The 22906-nt window shown below is 40.5% G+C and overlaps 1 protein-coding gene and 1 long non-coding RNA gene across 11 annotated transcripts in view; one reads left to right on the plus strand and one right to left on the minus strand.

Moving 5' to 3' along the window:
- Nucleotides 1-22906, plus strand: part of LOC105487675 (corin, serine peptidase) — a 276725-nt gene that overhangs the window by 35986 nt on the left and 217833 nt on the right. For all 10 annotated transcript variants that reach the window (XM_071093630.1, XM_071093634.1, XM_071093635.1 and 7 more), the window contains one exon: nt 13013-13157. In XM_071093630.1, coding sequence (XP_070949731.1) covers nt 13013-13157 — 145 coding nt within the window. The remainder of the gene's footprint in view (nt 1-13012; nt 13158-22906) is intronic.
- On the minus strand, nt 1802-17426 carry LOC139362421 (uncharacterized). Its single transcript, XR_011621310.1, has 3 exons — nt 17370-17426; nt 12964-13149; nt 1802-1939 (listed from the first exon to the last, which is right to left on the minus strand). It is a non-coding gene; the product is annotated as an uncharacterized lncRNA (long non-coding RNA).

The following is a 22906-nucleotide window of genomic DNA, read 5'->3' on the forward strand; positions in this document are numbered from 1 at the left end:
CTGCCGGAGAGGTGGGATCCAGTTGGGTGAATTGGACAAGTGCCTCTTTTAAAAAGGAGGCAGGATTCTCATGTGAATGTTGAATAATTTCTTGTAATTTATCAAAATTTACTCTTTTGTTAGAGACTGCCTGCATGCCGGCTAAGAGGAACTGTATCATAATGTCTCTTCTGCGACGCCCGGGTTGTTGGGGTTGGTAGTCCCACTCAGGGTCTGCAGATGGGACAGCTTGCTCACCCACCGGGATGGCAGGGTCAGTTAAGTGTAATTGGTCTGCATGCTGCCTGGCGGCTGCAAGAATGCGCTCTCTTTCCCTTGAGTTTAGAGTGGAAGTAAGAATGACATGTAAATCATGCTAGGTAAGGTCATATGCCTGTCATAGGTATTGAAACTCCTTGGAATATAGGGTGGGGTTAGCTGAAAAGTCGCCGAGCCATTTTGATTTTGGAAAGATCTGCCAAGGAAAAAGGGACATGGACTCTAACTAGCCCTTCGGCTCTGGCAACCTCTCGGAGGGGGGCCAGCAAACCACTGGGAGGGGTAAGGTCAGGTTGATTAGGTTGATTAGTGGAAGGTTGATTAGTAAGGTTTGGTATAGTGGTTTTCAAGTGGGTATGAGCCGCAATGGGAGAGGTGGGAGGAGTGGCTGAAGAAGGAGCGGGAGGGGTGGTGGGAGGGGCATAGGGAGGGGGGTTGGAAGGTTGGGAGGGAGGTGCCCCGCCTTCGGCCCTGTCTGAAATGGAGGTGGAAGGTAGGGGGGAGGTGCCCCACCTTCGGCCCCATCTGAAATGGAGCCGGAAGGTCAGGGGGGAGGTGCCCTGCCTTCGGCCCCATCTGAAATGGAGGCACAGTCCTCCTCTGTTGTTGAGGTGGGGGCCAAGGGCCGGGTTTTAGCTAATAAGACCTGGGCCATTGAACATTGGGCACACAGGTCTGGGCAAGAGCGCAAGTCCCAAAAGCCTTGGACATAAATGATTTCTGACCACTTTCCTAGTCTTTGACAAAAATTAGAGAGGTCTAGTAGAATATTATAGTCAAGCCTACCTTTGGGTGGCCATTGAGATTGGTTGTCTAATTTATATTGTGGCCATGCCACCGTGGAAAGGAAGATTAGTCTTTTTCGTTTTAGATCCTGAGCCAAATGTAAGGTTTCTAAATTTTGGAGGAGACAACCCAGGGGAGTGTCCCTAGGGATTTTTGATTGTGAGGTTCCCATTTCCCAGCCAACAGAAAAACAGAAACAAGCCTTGCACAGCAACAAAGTGTCCCTTGCCACTGTTAAAGACCGGGGCCTCCTGGAGCCACTCAGAGAAAAGAGGAACTACAAGACGGACATCTCCGGGTTGGAGTCCTCTAAATGGCCACCTGGTGGCCTAAAAGGGGCCTCGGGCGTGCACACGACTTCTGGCTGAGGGGACTTCTGGTGAATAGGTAGGGAAGGGGAACACTCACCGAAGAGGGCGACTGCAGAGCAGTGGCACAAAAGAAACCGGAATGCTTGATGTACTCAGGAAGGTTTCTGAAGCTGGAGTAGCAGGTTCGTGAGGGAGGAGGTTCCTAGGGTCCCCCTGAGGGGTCCCGAGGAGGGGGGTCTCCTCCCGGGTTTCGGCACCAACTGTTTTAATTAATTTAGGGGAGTTAAATAAGTTTAACATGAGACCAAATTAAGTAAGAAAGTGGCAGGTTTTAATTGCAAATATGCAGCAACTCTCGGGTGAGGTTCTCCGGTCCACAAGTATGGGGCCAGGGAAGTCACGCCGGCTCCTGCTGGTGGCGAACTTTTATGCATTGGCACCGGAAAGGGGAGGGCAGTGGGCGGGATAGGGGCGTCTTCATAGGTGTGGTTGGGTAAGTTTCGGTTTCTTCAGATTGATGTCATGTGGCACATGCTCAGTTGATCCACACTTTCCCGGGCGCAGGCAAGTTGGTGATGAAGAACCTGGAAGCAACAGGGACTGCGCCATCTTGTTCATCTTCCTCCATCTTGTCCCTTTTCCCTCACCCAAACAGATACCAACAACATTATTGAATGTTACCCTAACTTGAATTATTTCTGGTAGTGACAGGGTTTTCTAGTAGCAATTTAAATAGATTTATATACTACTATGTAATCTATGGATTGTTGGGAGTCATTTTAATGTAAGCATTTTAACAATGAAAATTGCATTATGCTTAGAACATATAGGGACAATAAAAGTCACAACCCTCTTGAGCTTTTTAGAACCCCTGATGCTTTGAAATGTGTGTTAAAGCATTACTCATGACTATTTCTTTCCTAAAATGATGGCAGCTGTGTTTCCTATCTTGTGATGAGTATTTTTAAGATCACCATACAGAAAAGAGCAAGATTGTATTTAGAGCACATGTCGGGTTTATATGGTGCAGTTTTGGCAAAAATAAAACAAAGAACAAAAACTTTGTGAGTAGATTCTTTGATAGAAATAGTTCACAATTAATAAGTACTTAGAAAACTGAAAACTAGAATCACCTCCAATAGAATTGCAGTGTTTTTATTTAACAATGGCAAGCAGATACAACATATTTAAAAAGTTTTTGTGGATTGCTTATAAAAGTAAAATGCTAGATTTATTGGTCTATGATCCTAGAAAATGGATTTTATTATTTTAAGCCTTTTTTCATGATCCTCTTTCCTTATCCAGCTGGGTAAATGTTCCTCCTTTTTCCACTTATAACACCTCAAGCAAATCATTCTGTTTTCCTCATTGAACTGAAATGACGTATTTATACTCTGATTTTTCTTTCATTTCGTTTTTTATTTTTTTAATTATACTTTAAGTTCTAGGGTACATGTGCACAACGTGCAGGTTTGTTACATATGTATACATGTGCCATGTTGCTTATCGGCTTAAGGAGATTTTGGGCTGAGATGATGGGGTTTTCTAAATAGACAATCATGTCATCTGCAAACAGGGACAATTTTACTTCTTCTTTTCCTAACTGAATACCCTTTATTTCTTTCTCTTGCCCGATTGCCCTAGCCACAACTTCCAACACTATGTTGAATAGGAGTGGTGAGAGAGGGCATCCCTGGCTTGTGCCAGTTTTCAAAGGGAATGCTTTCAGTTTTTGCCCATTCAGTATGATATTGGCTGTGGGTTTGTCATAAATAGCTCTTATTATTTTGAGATATATCCCATCAATACCGAATTTATTGAGAGTTTTTAGCATGAAGGGCTGTTGAATTTTGTCAAAGGTCTTTTCTGCATCCATTGAGATAATCATGTGGTTTTTCTCTTTGGTTCAGTTTATATGCTGGATTATGTTTATTGATTTGCATATGTTGAACCAGCCTTGCATCCCAGGGATGAAGCCCACTTGATCATGGTGGATAAGCTTTTGGATGTGCTGCTGGATTCGGCTTGCCAGTATTTTGTTGAGGATTTTTGCATCAATATTCATCAAGGATATTGGTCTAAAATTCTCTTTTTTTGTTGTCTCTGTCAGGCTTTGGTATCAGAATGATGTTGGCCTCGTAAAATGAGTTAGGGAGGATTCCCTCTTTTTCTACTGATTGGAATAGTTTCAGAAGGAATGGTACCAACTCCTCCGTGTACCTCTAGTAGAATTCGGCTGTGATTCCGTCTGGTCCTGGACTTTTTTTGGTTGGTAGGCTATTAATTATTGCCTCAATTTCAGAGCCTGCTATTGATCTATTCAGGGATTCAATTTCTTCCTAGTTTAGTCTTGGGAGACTATAATTGTCCAGGAAATTATCCATTTCTTCTAGATTTTCTAGTTTATTTGCGTAGAGGTGTTTATAGTATTCTCTGATGGTAGTTTGTATTTCTGTGGGGTCGGTGGTGATATCCCCTTTATCATTTTTTATTGTGTCTATTTGATTCTTCTCTCTTTTCTTCTTTATTAGTCTTGCTAGTGGTCTATCAATTTTGTTGATCTTTTAACAAAAACAGCTTCTGTATTCATTGATTTTTTGGAGGGTTTTTTTGTGTCTCTATCTCCTTTAGTTCTGCTCTGATCTTAGTTAATTCTTGCCTTCTGCTAGCTTTCGAATGTGTTTGCTCTTGCTTCTCTGGTTCTTTTAATTGTGATGTTAGGGTGTCAATTTTAGATCTTTCCTGCTTTCTCTTGTGGGCATTTAGTGCTATAAATTTCCCTCTACACGCTGCTTTAAATGTGTCCCAGAGATTCTGGTATGTTGTATCTTTGTTCTCATTGGTTTCAAAGAACATCTTTATTTCTGTCTCCATTTCATTATGTACCCAGTAGTCGTTCAGGAGCAGGTTGTTCAGTTTCCATGTAGTTGAGCAATTTTGATTGAGTTTCTTAGTCCTGAGTTCTAGTTTGATTGCACTGTGGTCTGAGAGACAGTTTGTTATAATTTCTGTTCTTGTACATTTGCTGAGGAGTGCTTTACTTCCAACTATGTGGTCAATTTTGGAATAAGTGCGATGTGGTGCTGAGAAGAATGTATATTCTGTTGATTTGGGGTAGAGAGTACTGTAGATGTCTATTAGGTCCACTTGGTGCAGAGTTGAGTTCAATTCCTGGATATCCTTGTTAACTTTCTGTCTCGTTGATCTGTCTAATGTTGACAGTGGGGTGTTAAAGTCTCCCATTATTTTTGTATGGGAGTCTAAGTGTCTTTGTAAGTCTCTAAGGACTTGCTTTGTGAATCTGGGTGCTCCTGTATTGGGTGCATGTATATTTAGGATAGTTAGCTCTTCCTGTTGAATTGATCCCTTTACCATTATGTAATGGCCTTCTTTGTCTCTTTTGATCTTTGATGGTTTAAAGTCTGTTTTATCAGAGACTAGGATTGCAACTCCTGCTTTTTTTTGTTCTCCATTTGCTTGGTAGATCTTCCTCCATCCCTTTATTTTGAGCCTATGTGTGTCTCTGCATGTGAGATGGGTCTCCTGAATATAGCAAACTGATGGGTCTTGACTCTTTATCCAATTTGCCAGTCTGTGTCTTTTAATTGGAACATTTAGGCCATTTACATTTAAGGTTAATATTGTTATGTGTGAACTTGATCTTGTCATTATGATAATAGCTGGTTATTTTGCTCGCTAGTTGATGCAGTTTATTCCTGACATCGATAGACTTTACAGTTTGACATGTTTTTGCAATGGCTGGTACCTGTTGTTCCTTTCCATGTTTTGTGCTTCCTTCAGGATCTCTTGTAGGGCAGGCCTGGTGGTGACAAAATCTCTAAGCATTTGCTTGTCTGTAATGGATTTTATTTCTCCTTCACTTATGAAACTTAGTTTGGCTGGATATGAAATTCTGGGTTGAAAATTCTTTTCTTTAAGAATGTTGAATATTGGCCCCCAATCTCTTCTGGCATGGAGAGTTTCTGCCATGAGATCTGCTGTTAGTCTGATGGGCTTCCCTTTGTGTGTAACCTGACCTTTCTCTCTGGCTGCCCTTAACATTTTTTCCTTCATTTCAACTTTGGTGAATCTGACAATTATGTGTCTTAGAGTTGCTCTTCTCGAGGAGTATCTTTGTGGCATTCTCTGTATTTCCTGAATTTGAATGCTGGCCTGCCTTACTAGGTTGGGGAAGTTCTCCTGGATGATATCCTGCAGAGTGTTTTCCAACTTGGTTCCATTTTCCCCGTCACTTTCAGGCACACCAATCAGACGTAGATTTGGTCGTTTCATATAATCCCATATCTCTTGGAGACTTTGTTCATTTCCTTTTACTCTTTTTTCTCCACATTTCTCTTCTCATTTTATTTCATTCATTTGACCTTCAATCACTGATACTCTTTCTTCCAGTTGATCGAGTCAATTACTGAAGCTTGTGCATTTGTCACGTAGTTCTTGTGTTATGGTTTTCATCTCTATCAGCTCTTTTAAGGTCTTCTCTGCCTTAATTATTCTAGTTATCCATTCACCCATTCTTTTTTCAAGGTTTTTAGTTTCTTTGCACTGGGTACATAGTTCCTCCTTTAGCTCTGAGACGTTTGATCAACTGAAGCCTTCTTCTCTCAACTCGTCAAAGTCATTCTCCATCCAGCTTTGTTCCATTGCTGGCGATGAGCTGCGTTCCTTTGGAGGGGTAGATTCTCTCTGATTTTTTGAATTTCCAGCTTTTCTGCACTGCTTTTTCCCCATCTTTGTGGTTTTATCTGCCTTTGGTCTTTGATGATGGTGACGTACTGATGGGGTTTTGGTGTGGTTGTCCTTTCTCTTTCTTAGTTTTCCTTCTAAGAGTCAGGACCCTCAGCCGTAGGTCTGTTGGAGTTTGCTTGAGGTCCACTCCAGACCCTGTTTGCCTGAGTGTCAGCAGCCGAGGCTGCAGAAGATAGAATATTGCTGAACAGCAAGTGTTGCTGTCTGATTCTTGCTCTGGAAGCTTCGTCTCAGGGGTGTACCCCACCATGTGAGGTGTGAGGTGTTGGTCTGCTCCTAGTGGGGGATGTCTCCTAGTTAGGCTACTCAGGGGTCAGGGACCCACTTCAGCAGGCAGTCTGTCTGTTCTCAGATCTCAACCTCTGTGCTGGGAGATCCACTGCTCTCTTCAAAGCTGTCAGACAGGGGCATTTACCTCTGCCGAGGTTTCTGCCTCTTTTTGTTTAGCTATGCCCTGTCCCCAGAGGAGGAGTCTACAGAGGCAGGCCATCCTCCTTGAGCTGTAGTGGGCTCCACCCAATTCGAGCTTCCCAGAGGCTTTGTTTACCTACTTAAGCCTCAGCAATGGTGGTCACCCCTCCCCCAGCCTCACTGCTGCCTTGTAGTTACATCTCAGACTGCTGTGCTAGCAATGAGGGAGGCTCTGTGGGCCTGGGACTCTCTGGGCCAGGTGTGGGATATAATCTCCTGGTGTGCCATTTGCTAAGACCCTTGGTAAAGCGCAGTATTAGGGTCGGAGTTACCCAATTTTCCAGGTGTTGTGTGTCTCAATTTCCTTTGGCTAGGAAAAGGAATTCTCTTCCCCCTTGCACTTTCCAGGTGAGGCGATGCCTCGCCTTGCTTCAGCTCTCACTGGTCGGGCTGCACCCATGGACCAGCGCCAACTGTCTGACACCACCCAGTGAGAGAAACCCGGTACCTCAGTTGAAAATGCAGAAATCACCCATCTTCTGTGTCACTTACACTGGGAACTGAAGGCTGAAGCTGTTCCTATTTGGCCATCTTGGTCGCACCCCCCCTGAAGATTATTTTTATCTTTCAACCTTTTGTGGAGTAACTTTGTACTACAACAACAATCAGTTTGTTTGTCTGCCAATTTACCCCCAGTACAATTATATCATATTTCGTTTAAAGCCCCGATGAAAAGATTAAGATACAATTTTCTTAAAAGAATTTATATTTTAGTTTGATTATCAAATTAAACATACAAATTTAAAAATACACATATATGCAGATATACACTGATACACTACATCAGTGGCTCACCTACTTTTTCTATAAAGGACCAGATAGTAAAGATTTCAGGCTTTGAGTATCATATGATTTCTGTTGCAAATACTCAATGTTGTTGTAGTAGCAGGAGAGCAGTATAGACAGAATATAAACAAATGAACATGGCTGTATCCAACAAAACTGTGTGTACAAAAATATTCGGTGTGCTGAGTTTGGTCCATGGATTAGTTTTCTGATACCTGTTCTATATATTTAAGATGTAAAATTTATCACAAAAGATAATCCAACCAATTAGAAAATAATTCTTGGCTGGGCACAGTGGTTCAAGCCTGTAATCCCAGCACTTTGGGAGGCTGAGGCGGGTGGATTACGAGGTCAGGAGATCAAGACCATCCTGGCTAACATGGTGAAACCCATCTCTACTAAAAATACAAAAAAATTAGCCGGGTGTGGTGGTGGATGCCTGTAATCCCAGCTACTTGGGAGGCTGAGGCAGGAGAATGGCATGAACCTGGGAGGTGGAGCTTGTAGTGAACCGAGATGCCCACTGCACTCCAGCCTGGGCAACAGAACAAGACTCCATCTCAAAAGAAAAAAAAAAAGAAAGAAAAGGAAAGAATTCTCACTTGGTTTCTTCTGGGCTGAATTCCTGCTTTAGAGTAACCTGGTTGTTGGCAGCTATTCCCACCTTCAAGAATTATCTGGACAAACCCACCTAAAACCCCTAGTCAGGTATATCTGGTTCATTGGCTCTTTGGTAAGCGCCGGCTCTGGCCTCAGGAATAATTCTTCTGTCTGAGGGGTTGACAGGAATGTAGCTCCTGTCAACCCCTCAGACAGAAGATTCAAATAATGTCTGCTGGATGCAAGGGAAATCTGGCTGTGACATCTGTCACCCCATTGATCACCAGGGTTGAATTGGCTGATCTGCCTGGCTAGGCAGGTGCCCCTTCCCCCCTCACTGCTCCATGTGCATCTTCCCTGAAGCTGTGTGCTCTGTCAAAGAGGGCGACCATCCCTGATAGATGAGGACCCATCTTTGGTCAGGGGTATTCAAGTAGGTACACTCCCCAACTAGAACCTCCACACAAGCTCTCAAATATTCTCTGTTTGCAGCTGTGGATGTGCCCTCAAGAATGCACCATGTGTTGACAAAATCAAATGCTGCCTGAAGGTAAAAAAAAAGGGGTAAAGACTTATGTACTTGAAATGTCAACTATGATCTTGTTGACCTTTGCAAACTTGATAAAATGGACTCAAAACCTTGTATACCCTATGTAAATCCAAAGCCCTCCCCAGAACCTCTGAGAGCATGGCTCTCATGATTAGCTCTGGTTCCAGGCTCTGCAATCTTGAATTAGTTCAGCTTTGGGGTCATTTTTCACGTTGTCTTTTCTCATCATGCAAAGATAATACAGCCTCTCTCTTACTCTGGCTATAGTGTGGAGAACACGTTAGGGAGTGCATGGATAAATATAGGTAAACCAGATATGAAGAGGTGTTTGCAGTATTTCAGGTGAGACATGTTTATTTTTACTATAATGTAGCATCTATTAGACTACAGAGTTTCGTTTTGCATATTAATATATCCCAAGTGCCCAAACAATACCTGACACATGATAGTTGTGCAATTACCTTTTTTCAGATTGCCAACCCTGGAATAATACCAGATATGGGGATGAAAATTGTTTATTTGGTTCCAGACTTGTTGAGTTTGAGTTACTTTTACAACCTCCAATGAGGAGATGTCAAGTGGTCAGTTGCATATAATGGTCTGGAGATCAGAGGAAAGATCTATGGTTGTTATTTAAAGATGCAAGTCACCTATGGATTGCTACTAATTGAAGATAAACGTGTGGATGACATTGCCTGGGGAGCGAGTGAATGTGAGAATTGAGCCTTCAAAAATAGAAGGAATGACCAGAGAGGCAGGAGAAAGAGAAGCCAAAGGAAGAAAGTGCTTGATGGCTATCTGAAATTTTGACCCCTCAAATGATACCAAGATGGCATACAATTGTGGTAAAATGGTACATTGTGCCAGTGTACATTATGCTTTTAAAATAAATGTAGTTCTTAAGATACAAGAAATGAGATTTCATTAACAAGATTAGTAAAACATAAGAACATTTGGAAGGCTGAGGTGGGTGGATCACTTGAGCCCAGAAGTTTGAGATCAGTCAGAGGAACATGGTGAAATCCTGAATCTACAAAAAAATTAGCTGGGTGCGATGGATGGTGCGCACTTGTTGTCCCAGTCACTCAGGAGACTGAGGCAGGAGAATCTCTTGAGCCCAGGAGGCAGAGGTTGCAGTGAGCCAAGATTGTGCCACTGCACTCCAGCCTGAGTGACAGAGTGAGACCCTGTCTCAAAACAAAACAAAACACACACACACACACACACAAAAAACCCAAAACCAAAACCAAAAATAAAAACAACAACAGCAAAAAACACATAAGAATGACATGCTTTACAAATATGTGCAGGTCCAATCAGATGCGTTGTTCCCTACCCTTGCCATGGAATGCTGTGCCTGTGCTCAGCTTGATTTCAAGGCTGAGGAAGGTGCTTGTGGAAGAGGGATGCCATTTGGAGAAAGGATTGTTTAGAGTCCATGGAAACAAAGCTTAAGGATGATTCTGGTTGTTTATTTCACCTGGCCTTTACTCAACAGTGAAGTCTGAGAGTTGCCTTGTGTTCAGAGGAACCTCGAAGGGCCTGTGCATAATGTAGCATTTGCAACAGTCCTAAGTGGCCATGAGTGCAAGAGGAAAGTTATGCAAGTTATTCAAGAAGAAAGTGCTGAAGTATTGAATTTCTCCTGTGTATTTCTTCCTCCTCTCCCTTTGAAAAAAGCAATCAATTCTCTGGCCGGGCACGGTGGCTCACGCCTGTAATCCCAGGACTTTGGGAGGCTGAGGCGGGCAGATCACGAGGTTAGGAGATCGAGATCAGTCTGGTTAACATAGTGAAACCCTGTCTCTACTAAAAATACACAAAAAATTAGCCAGGTGTGGTGGTGTGCGCCTGTAATCCCAGCTATTCAGGAGGCTGAGGCAGGAGAATTGCATGAACCTGGGAGGCAGAGGTTGCAGTGAGCCAAGATTGTGCCACCGCACTTCAGCCTGGGTGACAGAATGAGACTCCATCTCAAAAATCAAACAAAAAAATCAATTATCTTGTCACTGAAGAAAATATTTGGTCTAATCATGAGTATCATTTTTGGAGGTCCAGTACTTGATATATACTTAGATGAGATATTAAAATGGGCCTCTAGCGTTTTCTCCGCTGACTCTTTACTTATAAATGCTAAATGAGATGTATCTGGCTCCAGCAGTCCAGATGGCAATGAGCCATTGTGAATTCGTCACCCAAGGTTATCCCTATAATGCTTCTGTGATCACCTTAGCGAGGAAGCTTCTTCATTGTTGTAGAAGTTAAATATATTTCATAATTTCTTACCTCTCTGTATACACTTTGCAACATTTTTTTTAACTCGTAACAGACTTTTTCAGGGGTACTTTTCTCAGAATTATGGCTGATTCAGGGTTGTTCTCTCTACAATATCTTATGTGATCTTCCAGCAAATTATATTTCTATCTTTTGAATTCTTATATCACTTTAGCTGTAAGAGTCATGGTGCTTATCATTTGCTATCTTGCAATATAGTTATATTATTCATGTACATATCATCTCTCCTACAGGACTGTGAGCTTTTGAGAGACAGTGATTTGAAGTCATTGTCATATCCATCATTATTATTATAATTAGTAGGTGTTCAGTAACTAAGTAAAATAAACAAGTATCAACTTGTTTCTGCCACTAACTTTGTTGGCCTATAGTCCCACACTTCTGTTTATTGATTGATTTTTTTTTTTTTTTTGTAGACAAGTGTTGTATATAAGCCTGAAAGGGCACTGCCTATCCAATGCTGGTATTGTAATCAATGTGCTATTGCAGATCTCATATTATATTGCACCAGTGCTATGTCTTCTTGAAGATCAATTGTAAATTAACTGTAAATGATAACACATTGGCTGGTAGCTTAATTCAGGTACAGAGGAATTGGATCAGTAAGACATTAACCTAGGAAATGAAGCTCTTCTCAAGTTAACAACATAAGTTATTTCAAATAATGTCTCTCATGGAGAATTCTTAAAATTACAGAAGCTGTCATCATATTATGTAGTGAACATTGCTTGCAATATGGGTTAGTGAACCTATATTCCCAGATAGAGGGAATAAAGCAGAAATGGGAGTCACATAAGCCTTGCAATTCAGAAGAACCCATCAAAATTGTCTTTGCATCCATGGGAAATAATCAAATACTGGTCAGGAAGTCCTGGGAATATTACAGGACCATTCTGTTAGAACAACTTCTTGATTATTATAAGGCTCTTTCTCAAAGGTCATTCATTAAAAAAAAAAAAGTTTGGTATTTATTACAGAGGAAGAACCAACAAAACCTGGTGATGTATGGCATAGGGGGATGATGAAATGGGGAGTCTTCGGACTCCACTCTCCATATTGGAATGGAGGAATTTCTGTAAATACAAATATGAAAGTCAGTAGAAGAACTAGTTTGCAGATAGAGAGAGAGAGAAGGTTCGTCTTAGTTTTGGACTTGTTAAGAAGAGGGGCTACTACCCACCAGGCATTAGAAGTATGTAGTGTAACTCTGAAAGGAGTTTAGGATGCAAGAGAGATTCAGGAGATAGTTACACAGAGGTTAGAGTTCAAGTTCTGAAACTGTCAGAGGAGAAAATGCAGAGTTAGAAGTCCAAGAGAGAGTCGTGAGAAATGTCTTCATTAAGGAGACCCAGAGAGTTTCTTGTAGTGATTCAAAGCCCTTTTAGTACCATCTCAGATGTTTTTTTGAGGTCACTGCTTAAAGCTAGCCATTTGTAATAAATGAATTTCCAGATATCATTTCTGGCAAGAGATTGAACTAAGCAAAATTTGAAGCATTTGAAGACAAGAACTTTATCTGAACCATCATTTTTGCACTTTGACATCCTCTCACAAGGGATGGGCTGCAGGGGCAGCATGGACAGCTGAGGATGTCCTCAGAGTTGTTAGCGTTTAATTGGCAATCAGGGCAGGCTCCTCCTTATATTTCAACTTGTCACTAAATGCATGGTCAGTAATAGCAAGCCTGGCTGAATTATTAATGACCAAATACTTATTTTATCCAGATTCATTCACATTTGGTTTAGACTAATGAGACAAAAAAGAATGAAGTCTGGATAATATTCTGTCTACACCTACTTACCAATTTTGTATCACTGTATTAGGCAGTCTTCAATTCTGTTGTAGCTTTGGTCCAGGGTAAAGTTTTGCCATGGTAATTCATAGCCCTTTGGAATTATACCAAATTGACAAATATGTTTTAAAAAAGCAAAATGGGATATTGTTAAAAGCCCATATACTTCTGAAAAATGTTTCATAAATAGATAGTTTGCTCTTCCCTGAATGTAGATGTACAGTTATCTGTTCATTTATTGACATGATTTGGTGACTAAGCTCATTTCATACCCTAAAGCACAAACAGTAAAATCTTTTTGGAATGCTGCTGTTTTAAATGGATAGCTGTAACCTAAAATTTCATACCTTGTATTGTAAAACTAAAACCATGTTGCGTTTTCCTCTTTTACTTTAGGTCTTGAGAGCTGATGACAATAACATGGGCAATGGCTGCTCTCAGAAGCTGGCGACTGCTAACCCCCTCCGGTTCCTATTGCTGGTCCTGATTCCATGTATCTGTGCTCTCGTTCTCTTGCTGGTGATCCTGCTTTCCTTTGTTGGTGGGTGAGGCCATTATTAAAGAAAAATGAAGTTAAAGTGAAAATTAGCATGATTTAGAAGAGTGATTTCTACTTAGTACTTATTTAACCTAAAGTGTCAGTCAATGAGAGGATTATCTGTTCACAACGTTATGCAAATCTGCAGTTTCAGCTACTGTAACCACTCTACTGGTTATTATTAATATTAATGAATGAGTTTATGAATGTAAAACATTTAAGGAATGATTATTAGGTTGCAGGCACTTTGAAAGTTCCTGAGAACTCCAGGATGGTTAAATTAGTCCTTTCTTAGGAGCTCACAGTTGAGAGGAAGTGATGATTATCACACAAGGCAACACATGTTTAAGATAGAAGTGTATACAAAATCCTATGGGCACATTCAAAGAAAACATCATGGAGAGTTAATGTTTTAACTTTGAAATTAAGTTAATAGAAATTTGGATTAGAAGACAGTAGTTCCGGAGTCACATTTGGCAGAGAAAATAACTAGTACAAAACTATAACCCCTTGAAAGATGAACATAGATTTAGAAACCTGGGCAAAAATTTGGCAGTGGTGGGAAATGCAGCTAGACTGATAAAGTTCAAATGAAACAGGATCTTACATTTTCATACTAAATACTAAAGGATTTGGGGTTTAGCATTTAGATCACTGGTTTTCAAACTCTATTCCATGGTAACAAGGTTCTAAGGAGGAGACTTAAGGATTGCACAAATGTTTGCTTTGACTTTCGTTAAAAAAAAAACCAGATCTTAAATACACACTCAAACTACATATTACATACCACATTTTTAACCAGGTAAAAACCAGAAACCAAGTAATACGTGCTGACAGTTTAACTCATTAATATTTGCATCTTGCTATCTTTTTCTAAATGAATGATACTTTAAGTTTGAAAGGTCAACTTTTTGGAAAAAGCAATAAACTATTATCACTGGTAGCTACCTAATGATATGAATCAGGATTTTTAAAAATATGTGCAATCAAATAAAATAGAGAAATAAATATCAAGACCATGCTGATCTAATTGCATTGCCATTGATTTTGAATTTTTAAATTTTGCCAAACCTCCTTATTATTTTCTTACTGGTTTATAGAACTTACACACTTAGATCTTACAAAGTAAGTTAATCACAGTAAAATACAGCTCATATCTATTTATAGATATTAGGCTTTTATATGATATTTGTTTGAAAATAACGTTAATCTGCTATAAAAATGATTACAAAACACTGCTATGGGTGGTGGATTACCACTGGAGGATCTTTCCAAGAAAGGAGAACTCTGATTATTTTGCATTTGCAAAAGGCAGTAGAACTGGATATACTACAGAGTACTGAAGGCAGAAAGAAATGAAGGCAGGGAGACCAGTTTGGGGCTCTGACTCTGGTCTAAGTGAAAGGTGATAAGGGTTTGAAATAAGGTGTTGGATGCATTAAAATCAATATAAATCAAAACTGGAGTTTGGTATGAGGGAGAGAGGAGTCAAGGCTGACTCCTGGATTTCTGGTTTGGGTAACCAGGTTTTTTAAAAAACTGTTTGTGGGTACATAGTGGGTGTGTATATTTATGAGGTATGTTATATAATTTCCTACAGGCATGTAATAAGCAATAACCACATCATGACAAATGGGCTCTCCATCCCCTCAAGCATTTATACTTTAATGTGACAATAATCCAATTATAATCTAGTTTACAAATCAATTATACTCTATTATTTTTTACAATCCAATTATACTCTATTATTATTATTATTATTTTTTTGAGATGGAGTGTTGCTCTGTTGTCCAGGCTGGAGTGCAGTGGCACAATCTCGGCTCACTGCAAGCTCTGCCTCCTGGGTGCACGCCATTCTCCTGCCTCAGCCTCCTGTGTAGCTGGGACCACAGGCGCCCGCTACCACGCCTGGCTATTTTTTTGTATTTTTAGTAGAGAGAGGGTTTCACTGTGTTAGCCAGGATGGTCTCAATCTCCTGACCTCGTGATCCGCCCATCTCAGCCTCCCAAAAATCTATTATATTTTTATAATCCAGTTATACTCTATTGTTTTTAAATGTACAATTAAACTTCTATTTACTATAGTCAACCTGTTGTGCAATCAAATGATGTCTTATTAATTCTTTCTAACTATATATATTTTTTGTACCCTTTAACAACCCCCACTCCTCTCCCCACCCCCTACTATCCTTCACAGCCTCAGCCTCTGATAACCATCCATCTATTCTCTGTCTCCTTGGGTTCAACTATTTTGATTTTTAGCTCCTAAAATAAGTGAGAACATTTGAAGTTTGTCTTTCTCTGTCTGACTTATTTCACTTAACATAATAACCTGCAGTTCCATTCATTTTGTGGCAAAATGACAGTATCTCATCCTTGTTATGGCTGCATAGTACTCCATTGTATATACGCACCATATTTTCTTTAGCCAATCATCTGTTGATGGACATTTAGATTGCTTCCAAATATTGACCAGTGTGATCAGTGCTGCAAAAAACATGGGAATGCAGATGTCTCTTTGATGCACAGATTTCCTTTCTTTTGGGCATATACCCAGCAGTGGAATTGCTGGATTCTATGGTAGCTCAATTCTAGTTTATTTGAGGAACCTCCAAACTGTTCTTTATAGGGGTTGTACTAATTTACATTCCCATCAACAGTGTACAAGGGTTCCCTTTTCTCTGTATCCTCACCAGCATTTGTTATTATTGCCTGTCTTTTGGATATGAACCATTTTAACTGAGGTGAGGCGATATCTCATTGTAGTTTTGATTTGCATTTCTCTGATGGTCAGTAATATTGAGCCCCTTTTCATATGCCTGTTTGCCGTTTGTATGCCTTATTTTGCGAAATGTCTGTTCAAATCTTTTGCCCATTTTTAAGTTAGATTATTCGACTTTTTAAAATAAAGTCGTTTGAGCTCCTTGTAAATTTTGATTATGAATCTCTCATCAGGTGGGTAGTTTGAAAATATTTTCTTCCATTATGTGTGTTGTCTCTTCACTTTGTTGATTGTTTCCTTTGCTGTGCAGGAGCTTTTTAACTTGATGTGATCCCAGCTATTCATTTTTGCTTTGGTTGCCTGTGCTTGTGTGGTATGACTCAAGAAATTTTTGCTCAGACCAATGTCCTGAAGAGTTTCCCCAATGTTTTCTTTTAGCACTTTCATAGTTTGAAGTCTTACATTTAAGTCTTTAATCCATTTTGATTTGATTTTTGAATATAGTGAGAGATAGGGGTCTAGTTTTGTTCTTCTGCATGTGGATATCCAGTTTTTTAAGCACAATTTATTAAAGAGACTGTCCTTTCCCCACTGTGTGTTCTTGGCATCTTTATAGAAAATGAGGTCTCTATAGGTGTGTGAATTTGTTTCTGGGTTCTCTATTCTGTTCCATCAGTCTGTGTGTCTGTTTGTATGCCAGTATCATGCTGTTTTGGTGACTATAGCTCTGTAGTATTATTTGAAGTCAGGAAATGTGATTCCCCCAGTTTCATTCTTTTTGCATAGGATAGCTTTGGCTACACTGGGTCTTTTGTGGTTCCATATAAATTTCAGAATTGTTTTTTCTATTTCTATGAAGAATGTCTTTGGGATTTGGATAAGGATTGCATGGAATCTGCAGATTGCTTTGAGTACTATGGAAATGTTAACACTATTGATTCTTCCAATCCATGAACATCAAATATGTTTCCATGTTTTTGGTGTCCTCTTCAATTTTTTTCATCAGTTTTTAGTTTTCATTATAAAGATCTTTCACTACTTTGGTTAAATTAATTTGAAATCTGGGCCCATTTGTGTCCATTCTTCTTGGGAAGGTGTTTCGGGTCTTCTAAGGGACTTGAGCCTGAGACCCTACAATGCTGCAATTCTTGAAGACTTCTAGAGAAAGGTACTGCCTTGGTGGTGCTGGATAAAGTCTGAAAGAATTCTCTGAATTACCAGGCTGAGACTCTCATTCTTTTCCCTTACCTTCTCCCAAACAAACAGAGTCTCTCTCTCTCCCTGTGCTGAGCCTTATGGAACTAGGGGCAGGAACACAAGCATCCCCCTGGCCGCCACCACTGGGACTGTGCTGGTTCAGACTTGAAGCCAGCACAGCACTGAGTCTCACCCAAGGCCTGCTATAACCACTACTTGGCTACCATTTAAGTTCACTCAAAGCCTTAGAGTCTACAATCAACAGGTGGCAAAGCCAGCCAGGTTTATGTCCCTACCTTCAGGGCAGTGAGCTTCCCCAGGCCCCAGGTGGGTCCAGAGATGTTGTCTTGGAACCATGGATTGAAGTGAAAAACCTTAGAACTTCAACTGGTGTTCTATTCTACTGCAGCTAAGCTGGTACTTAAACCATGAGACAAAGCCCTTCTCACTCTTCCCTCCCACTTCCATTGGCCAAGGAGCCTTTCCCTGTGGCCACCACCACCACCAACCCATGGGGGCTTTTGCCAGGCTACCACTGATGTTTCACTTAAAGGCCCTTCAGTCAGTTTATGATGCATGCTTCCAGGCCTGGGACTCACTCTTCGGGACAGTGGACTCCTCTCTGGCCCAGGGCAGGTCCAGAAATGCTAACTAACCAAGAGCCTAAGCCTGACTCAGGGACCCCAAGAGCCTGGTTGGTGCCCTACCCCACCGAGGCCAACCAGGCACTTAAGGTGCCGGGTAGAGTCCCCTTTACTTTTCCACCTGCTTTTCTCAAATAGAAAGAGTCTTTCACCATAGCCACCACAGCTAGGAATGTGCAAGGTCACATCTGAAGCCAGCACATCTGAGCCCAAGGCTCACCGCATATAACCTGGGTATTGCTGTTGGATATTCAGGACCATGGGGCTCTTTGGTCAGCAAGTGCTGAATCCTACCAGGTCTCTGCTGTGACAGACCAGCACTGAGTTCAATGTAAAGTCCCCCAGTTGCTGTGCTCTCCCTTTACTAAGCACACCGATTTCTCCCTGCCACCCACTGCTGGAGGATGAAGGAGAGGTGGCACAAGCACTCCCTTAGCCACCCCAGCTTGTGTCTCAGTAGGTCACATGTCTCCCAGTCCGTCGGCTCTGAACCCAGCTCAGCACTAGGGCTTGCCTAGGAATTGCAGTCCTTGTGGCCTAGGCTGTCGCTCAAGTTCACTTAAAGTCCCAAAGCACTCCAGCCTGCAGTGGTGAGGCTTGCTGGAACTCAAGCTCACCACTGTGATGGGCAATTACCCTTTGGTCAGGGCCTATCCAAGTGTTTCCTCTGCTTTCTGCTGTGAAGGGCAGCACTGAGTTCAATGCAAAGCCTCATAATCACTGCACTCTGCCTCTCCCAAGTGCCCACATTCTCCAAGCTGCATGGCTACTGCTGGGGGATGGGAGAGGATGGTGTCGGCATTCAAGACTATCTGTCTTGCCCTCTGTAATGTCTTCTTCAGTGATATGAAGTTAAAAGCAGGTACTGATTGCTCACCTGATTTTTGGTTCTTGTGTTAGTGACTTTTGTGTGGAGTTAATTGTTAAAATTTGGTGTTCCTTTGGGGTGGGGGACAAGTGCTATAGACTTCTATCAGGCTTCTTGCTCTGCCTCCTGTATCTAACCAGGTTAGTTTTGATGCTACCGGTTAACATAGGAAGTAAAGGTGCAGGAACCTGATACAGGCAGATGAAAGAAAGATTGGAAGGTTGATTTGTGTATTAGAGATTCTTATGGGACAACCAAGTACAATGGAATCATAGTTGAATTCAATAGTGAAAGCAGTTCAAGAAATGGAGAAAAATGAGAAATCCAACATGTTGCTTTCCTAAGGAATTTCAAGAGAAATCGTGACCAAATATGATGTTTGGCTTCTGTGACAGAGCAGCACTGACTTTAAAATTTAACTTCCAAGTCATTGGCATAGGACTGAAGCTAGGGGATCCAGGAGGGAGATTGAGAAGGGAGGTCTGCCATGCATGCGACAGTCTCAGTGGCAGTTGAAGCAGCGTGAGTCGATGAACTCTGAAGAGAAAGTGCATCAATTGGAAGCTGAGGGCAATGCTCTGGAGGATGCTAGTGTTGAAGGGGCAAACAGTAGCGAAAAAGAGATACAGGAAGACTAGAGAAGGAAAGGAACCCAGAAATGCTGGCTTTTACAGATGCCAGAGGTCAGAGGGTGACCAAGTAAGAGGAAGACAGAACGAGTGCCCCAGCCCAGGAAGACTGAGGGTTTTCTGTGGGAGTTTTAGTCACTTCTTGCTCTGTGGTGTCACCTGTGGTCTGCTCTCAGGCTAAGACAGTAAACCGTCCTGAAACTCATCTCTGCCACTCTCTTCTTCTAAGAGTCAGCACCCCTACAGACTGGCCTGCTTCTCCTGCCTCTCCAGTGCCCTTCAGTAGTTGTCTTTTTGTGTTTTGTCCAGAGTTTATAGCTATTATCTCTGGACAGATCTGTCTGGTAAGAGCTTCCTCAGCTATACCACTGTCATTTTAAAAAGTCCGTTTGTCATGACACTATGTTCATTGGCTCACACACTTTGAGGAACACTTCCTTTCCTTCTCAGGATCTAATGCTAATATAAAATGTAAGTACATTTAAGTACATCTGTGCTTAGAGGCCTCTGAGCAGAGGGCAAAGGAGGAATGCTTTGCTTTAAATGGGTTATTCCTTTTAATTTTATTATTAGTTAATTAATAATAATTTATTCTTATTAATATAATATACCATTCGATCCAACCATTTACAGTCTACAATTCAGTAGTTTTTAGTATATTCATAGATAAATGTAACCATCACTGCAGTCTGTTTTAGGACATTTTTGTCATCTCAAAACAAAACTCTGTACCCTTTAGCTACCACCCAATCTCTCCCCATCTCCTCACCCCTAGCCCCAAGCAGCCACTAATCTGTTTTCTTTCACTATAGATGTCCCTATTCTAGACATTTTGTATTACCATATGTGGCATTTTGTGACTGGTTTCTTTCCGTTAGCATATATTTTTAAGGTTTACTCACGTTGTAGCATGTATTAATACTTTATTCATTTTAATGGCTGAACAATATTTCATTGTATGGATATGCCATAGTTTTTCCATTTGTCAATTGATAGGCATTTGGGTTATTTCCACCTTTTGGCTATTATCAATAATCCTTCTATGAATATTTATGTGTATGTTTTTGTGGGGACATACATTTTCATTACTCCTGGGTATATACCAAGAGCGGAATTTTGTATCACTTATGTAACTGCTCCTAAATGCTATTTTGTTTATATTGAGGCAAACTTTAGGAAGTGGGGGTTTTCCCATGCATCTTCAAAATCATTCTTTTAGCAATTCAAGATGCAGAAAACAAATAACCTCATTATAAAGTGGGCAAAATACATGAACAGATGCTTCTCAAAATAAGCATACAAGTGTCCAACAAACATGAAAAAATGCTCAGCATCACTAATAATCAGAGAAATACAAATCAAAACCACAGTGAGATACCATCCTCACACCAGTCAGAGTGGCTATTATGAAAAAGTCAAAAAACAACAGATGCTGTTGAGAAAAGGGAACATTTGTATGCTGTTGGTGGAAATGTAAATTACTTCAGTCACTGTGGAAAAACTTTCGAGATTTCTCAAAGAACTTAAAATAGAACTACCATTTGACCCAGCAGTCTCATAACTGGGGATATATCCAAAAGAAAATAAATCATTCCACCAAAAAGACACACACTCATGGCAGCACTCTTCACAATAATAAAGACATGGATTCAGCCTAGGTGGATAAAGAAAACATTGGGGCTGGGCGCGGTGGCTCACTCCTGTAATCCCAGCACTTTGGGAGGCTGAGGCCGGTGGATCATGAGGTCAGGAGATCAAGACCATCCTGGCTAACATGGTGAAACCCCATCTCTACTAAAAAAAAAATACAAAAAATTAACCGGATGTGGTGGCGGGCACCTGTAGTCCCAGCTACTCGGTAGGCGGTGGCAGGAGAATGGTGTGAACCTGGGAGGTGGAGCTGGCAGTGAGCTGAGATCGTGCCGCTGCACTCCAGCCTAGGTGACAGAGCGAGACTCTGTCTCAAAAAAAAAAAAAAAAAAAAAAAGAAAGAAAACGTGGGATATGTGTGTATATATATGTGTGTATATATATATACACACACACACACACATATTCCATGGAACACTATGCAACCATAAAAAAGAATGAAATCATGTCCTTTGCAGCAAAATGGATATAGTGGGAGGCCATTCACTTAAGCAAATTAATGCAGGAACAGAGAACCAAACACCACATGTTCTCAGTTATAAGTGGGAGCTAAACATTGAGTGCTCATGGTCATCAAAATGGGGACAATAGACACTGGAGACTACGAAGGAAGGCAAGGGTTGAAAAACTGTGGGGTACCATGCTCATTACTTGGGTGATGGGATCATTTGTATCCCAATCCTCAGCATCACATAATATACACATGTTACAACTTGCAAATGTACCTGAATCCAAAATAAAAGTTGAAATTTTATAAAAAGAGAAAAAAATTTAAAAACATTATTTTAATAAATTCTGTACCAGATGATTTAATATAGCCATATTGAAGTAATATCTGCCCAAATAAATATTCCTTATTTTATAACTGAGATGTTTGTTGTTGTAATGAGCAATACAAGTATTTTATATCTTTATTTTAAAAACCTCATTAAATTGCTTACTTTAAAAAATGTTCTATTTGATTTGAGTTTATAACTTCGTGCTCATTCAAAGTTTTGTAGTTATTTCTGTGTACATTAGGGTTGCTAAGGGATGCTGAGATGTCAATGGTGTATAAATAACAGGAGGTCTAGCTTCAAAAGCTAAGGAGATAATAATGAAGGGATTATTGATTAGAAAAGATAAAAGCCTTATGCTGACAAATACAGATGTACTGTGTGTCCCTAATTTTGTCTGTTTTGGCTTCCCTCATGCAAAAAATCAAAGATGATAAAAAGATTTCTGAAGATAAGAGAGTTGTGTTGTCAAATAATTGCTTTAGCAGCAGGCTATAGAAGAAAGCAGTAGTAAATTGTTTTTCAACCCAACCACTAAACTGAAGCTACAGCTACAAAGATTGTTTAGTTTTGTATTTCCCAACTCGGCAGATAGTCTGAGTTGTCCATATGGTTCCAAAGATTTGAACTCTAAAAGAAGGACTCAGGTTCTTCAAAGAGAAATTGAAAAATAAGAAAGTTACATTATATGTAAGTTTTTATTTCACTAGTTATAGTCTAATACTGATGGTCCATATGACAAAGAAGAAAGAGCATTCAACTTGGCACTAGAAAGTCTGGCTTTAGGACTTTACTCTTCCATTTACCAGACATGTGAGTTTAGGTAAGACATTTTATTTTCTACATGAGATAACTCTTTTTTGTATCACAGAATTGCTATGGAAGTCAAATGAAATGTTTGTGAAAGTGTTTTTATAAATGATAAGTTCATCATAAAAGTAAATTATTTGTTTTATTTGCTTATGAATAATTATCAAATAATTATTTTAATAGTCATATTATACCCAAGTAACAATTAACTAAAGATACATTTTTGTCTCATGTTAACTCTGTCCATAAGCATTAAAACCTTTGTGCTATGACCTGTTGTCATGGTAACCCCGTGATCCTAACCCCATAACCCTAGCATCAGGCTGTTGCTATAAGATATTTGAATTGCCTTAAAGTAGCTAGGAAGAAATAAAGCTGACCAACAGTTAGATTTGTTACATGATGACAAGTTTGACAGGACTTTTATTCTTAGGCCTGAGATTTACTTTCAGAGAC

This window comes from Macaca nemestrina, chromosome 3 (assembly GCF_043159975.1).
Source record: "Macaca nemestrina isolate mMacNem1 chromosome 3, mMacNem.hap1, whole genome shotgun sequence".
In the NCBI taxonomy this organism is placed as follows: Eukaryota; Metazoa; Chordata; class Mammalia; order Primates; family Cercopithecidae; genus Macaca; species Macaca nemestrina.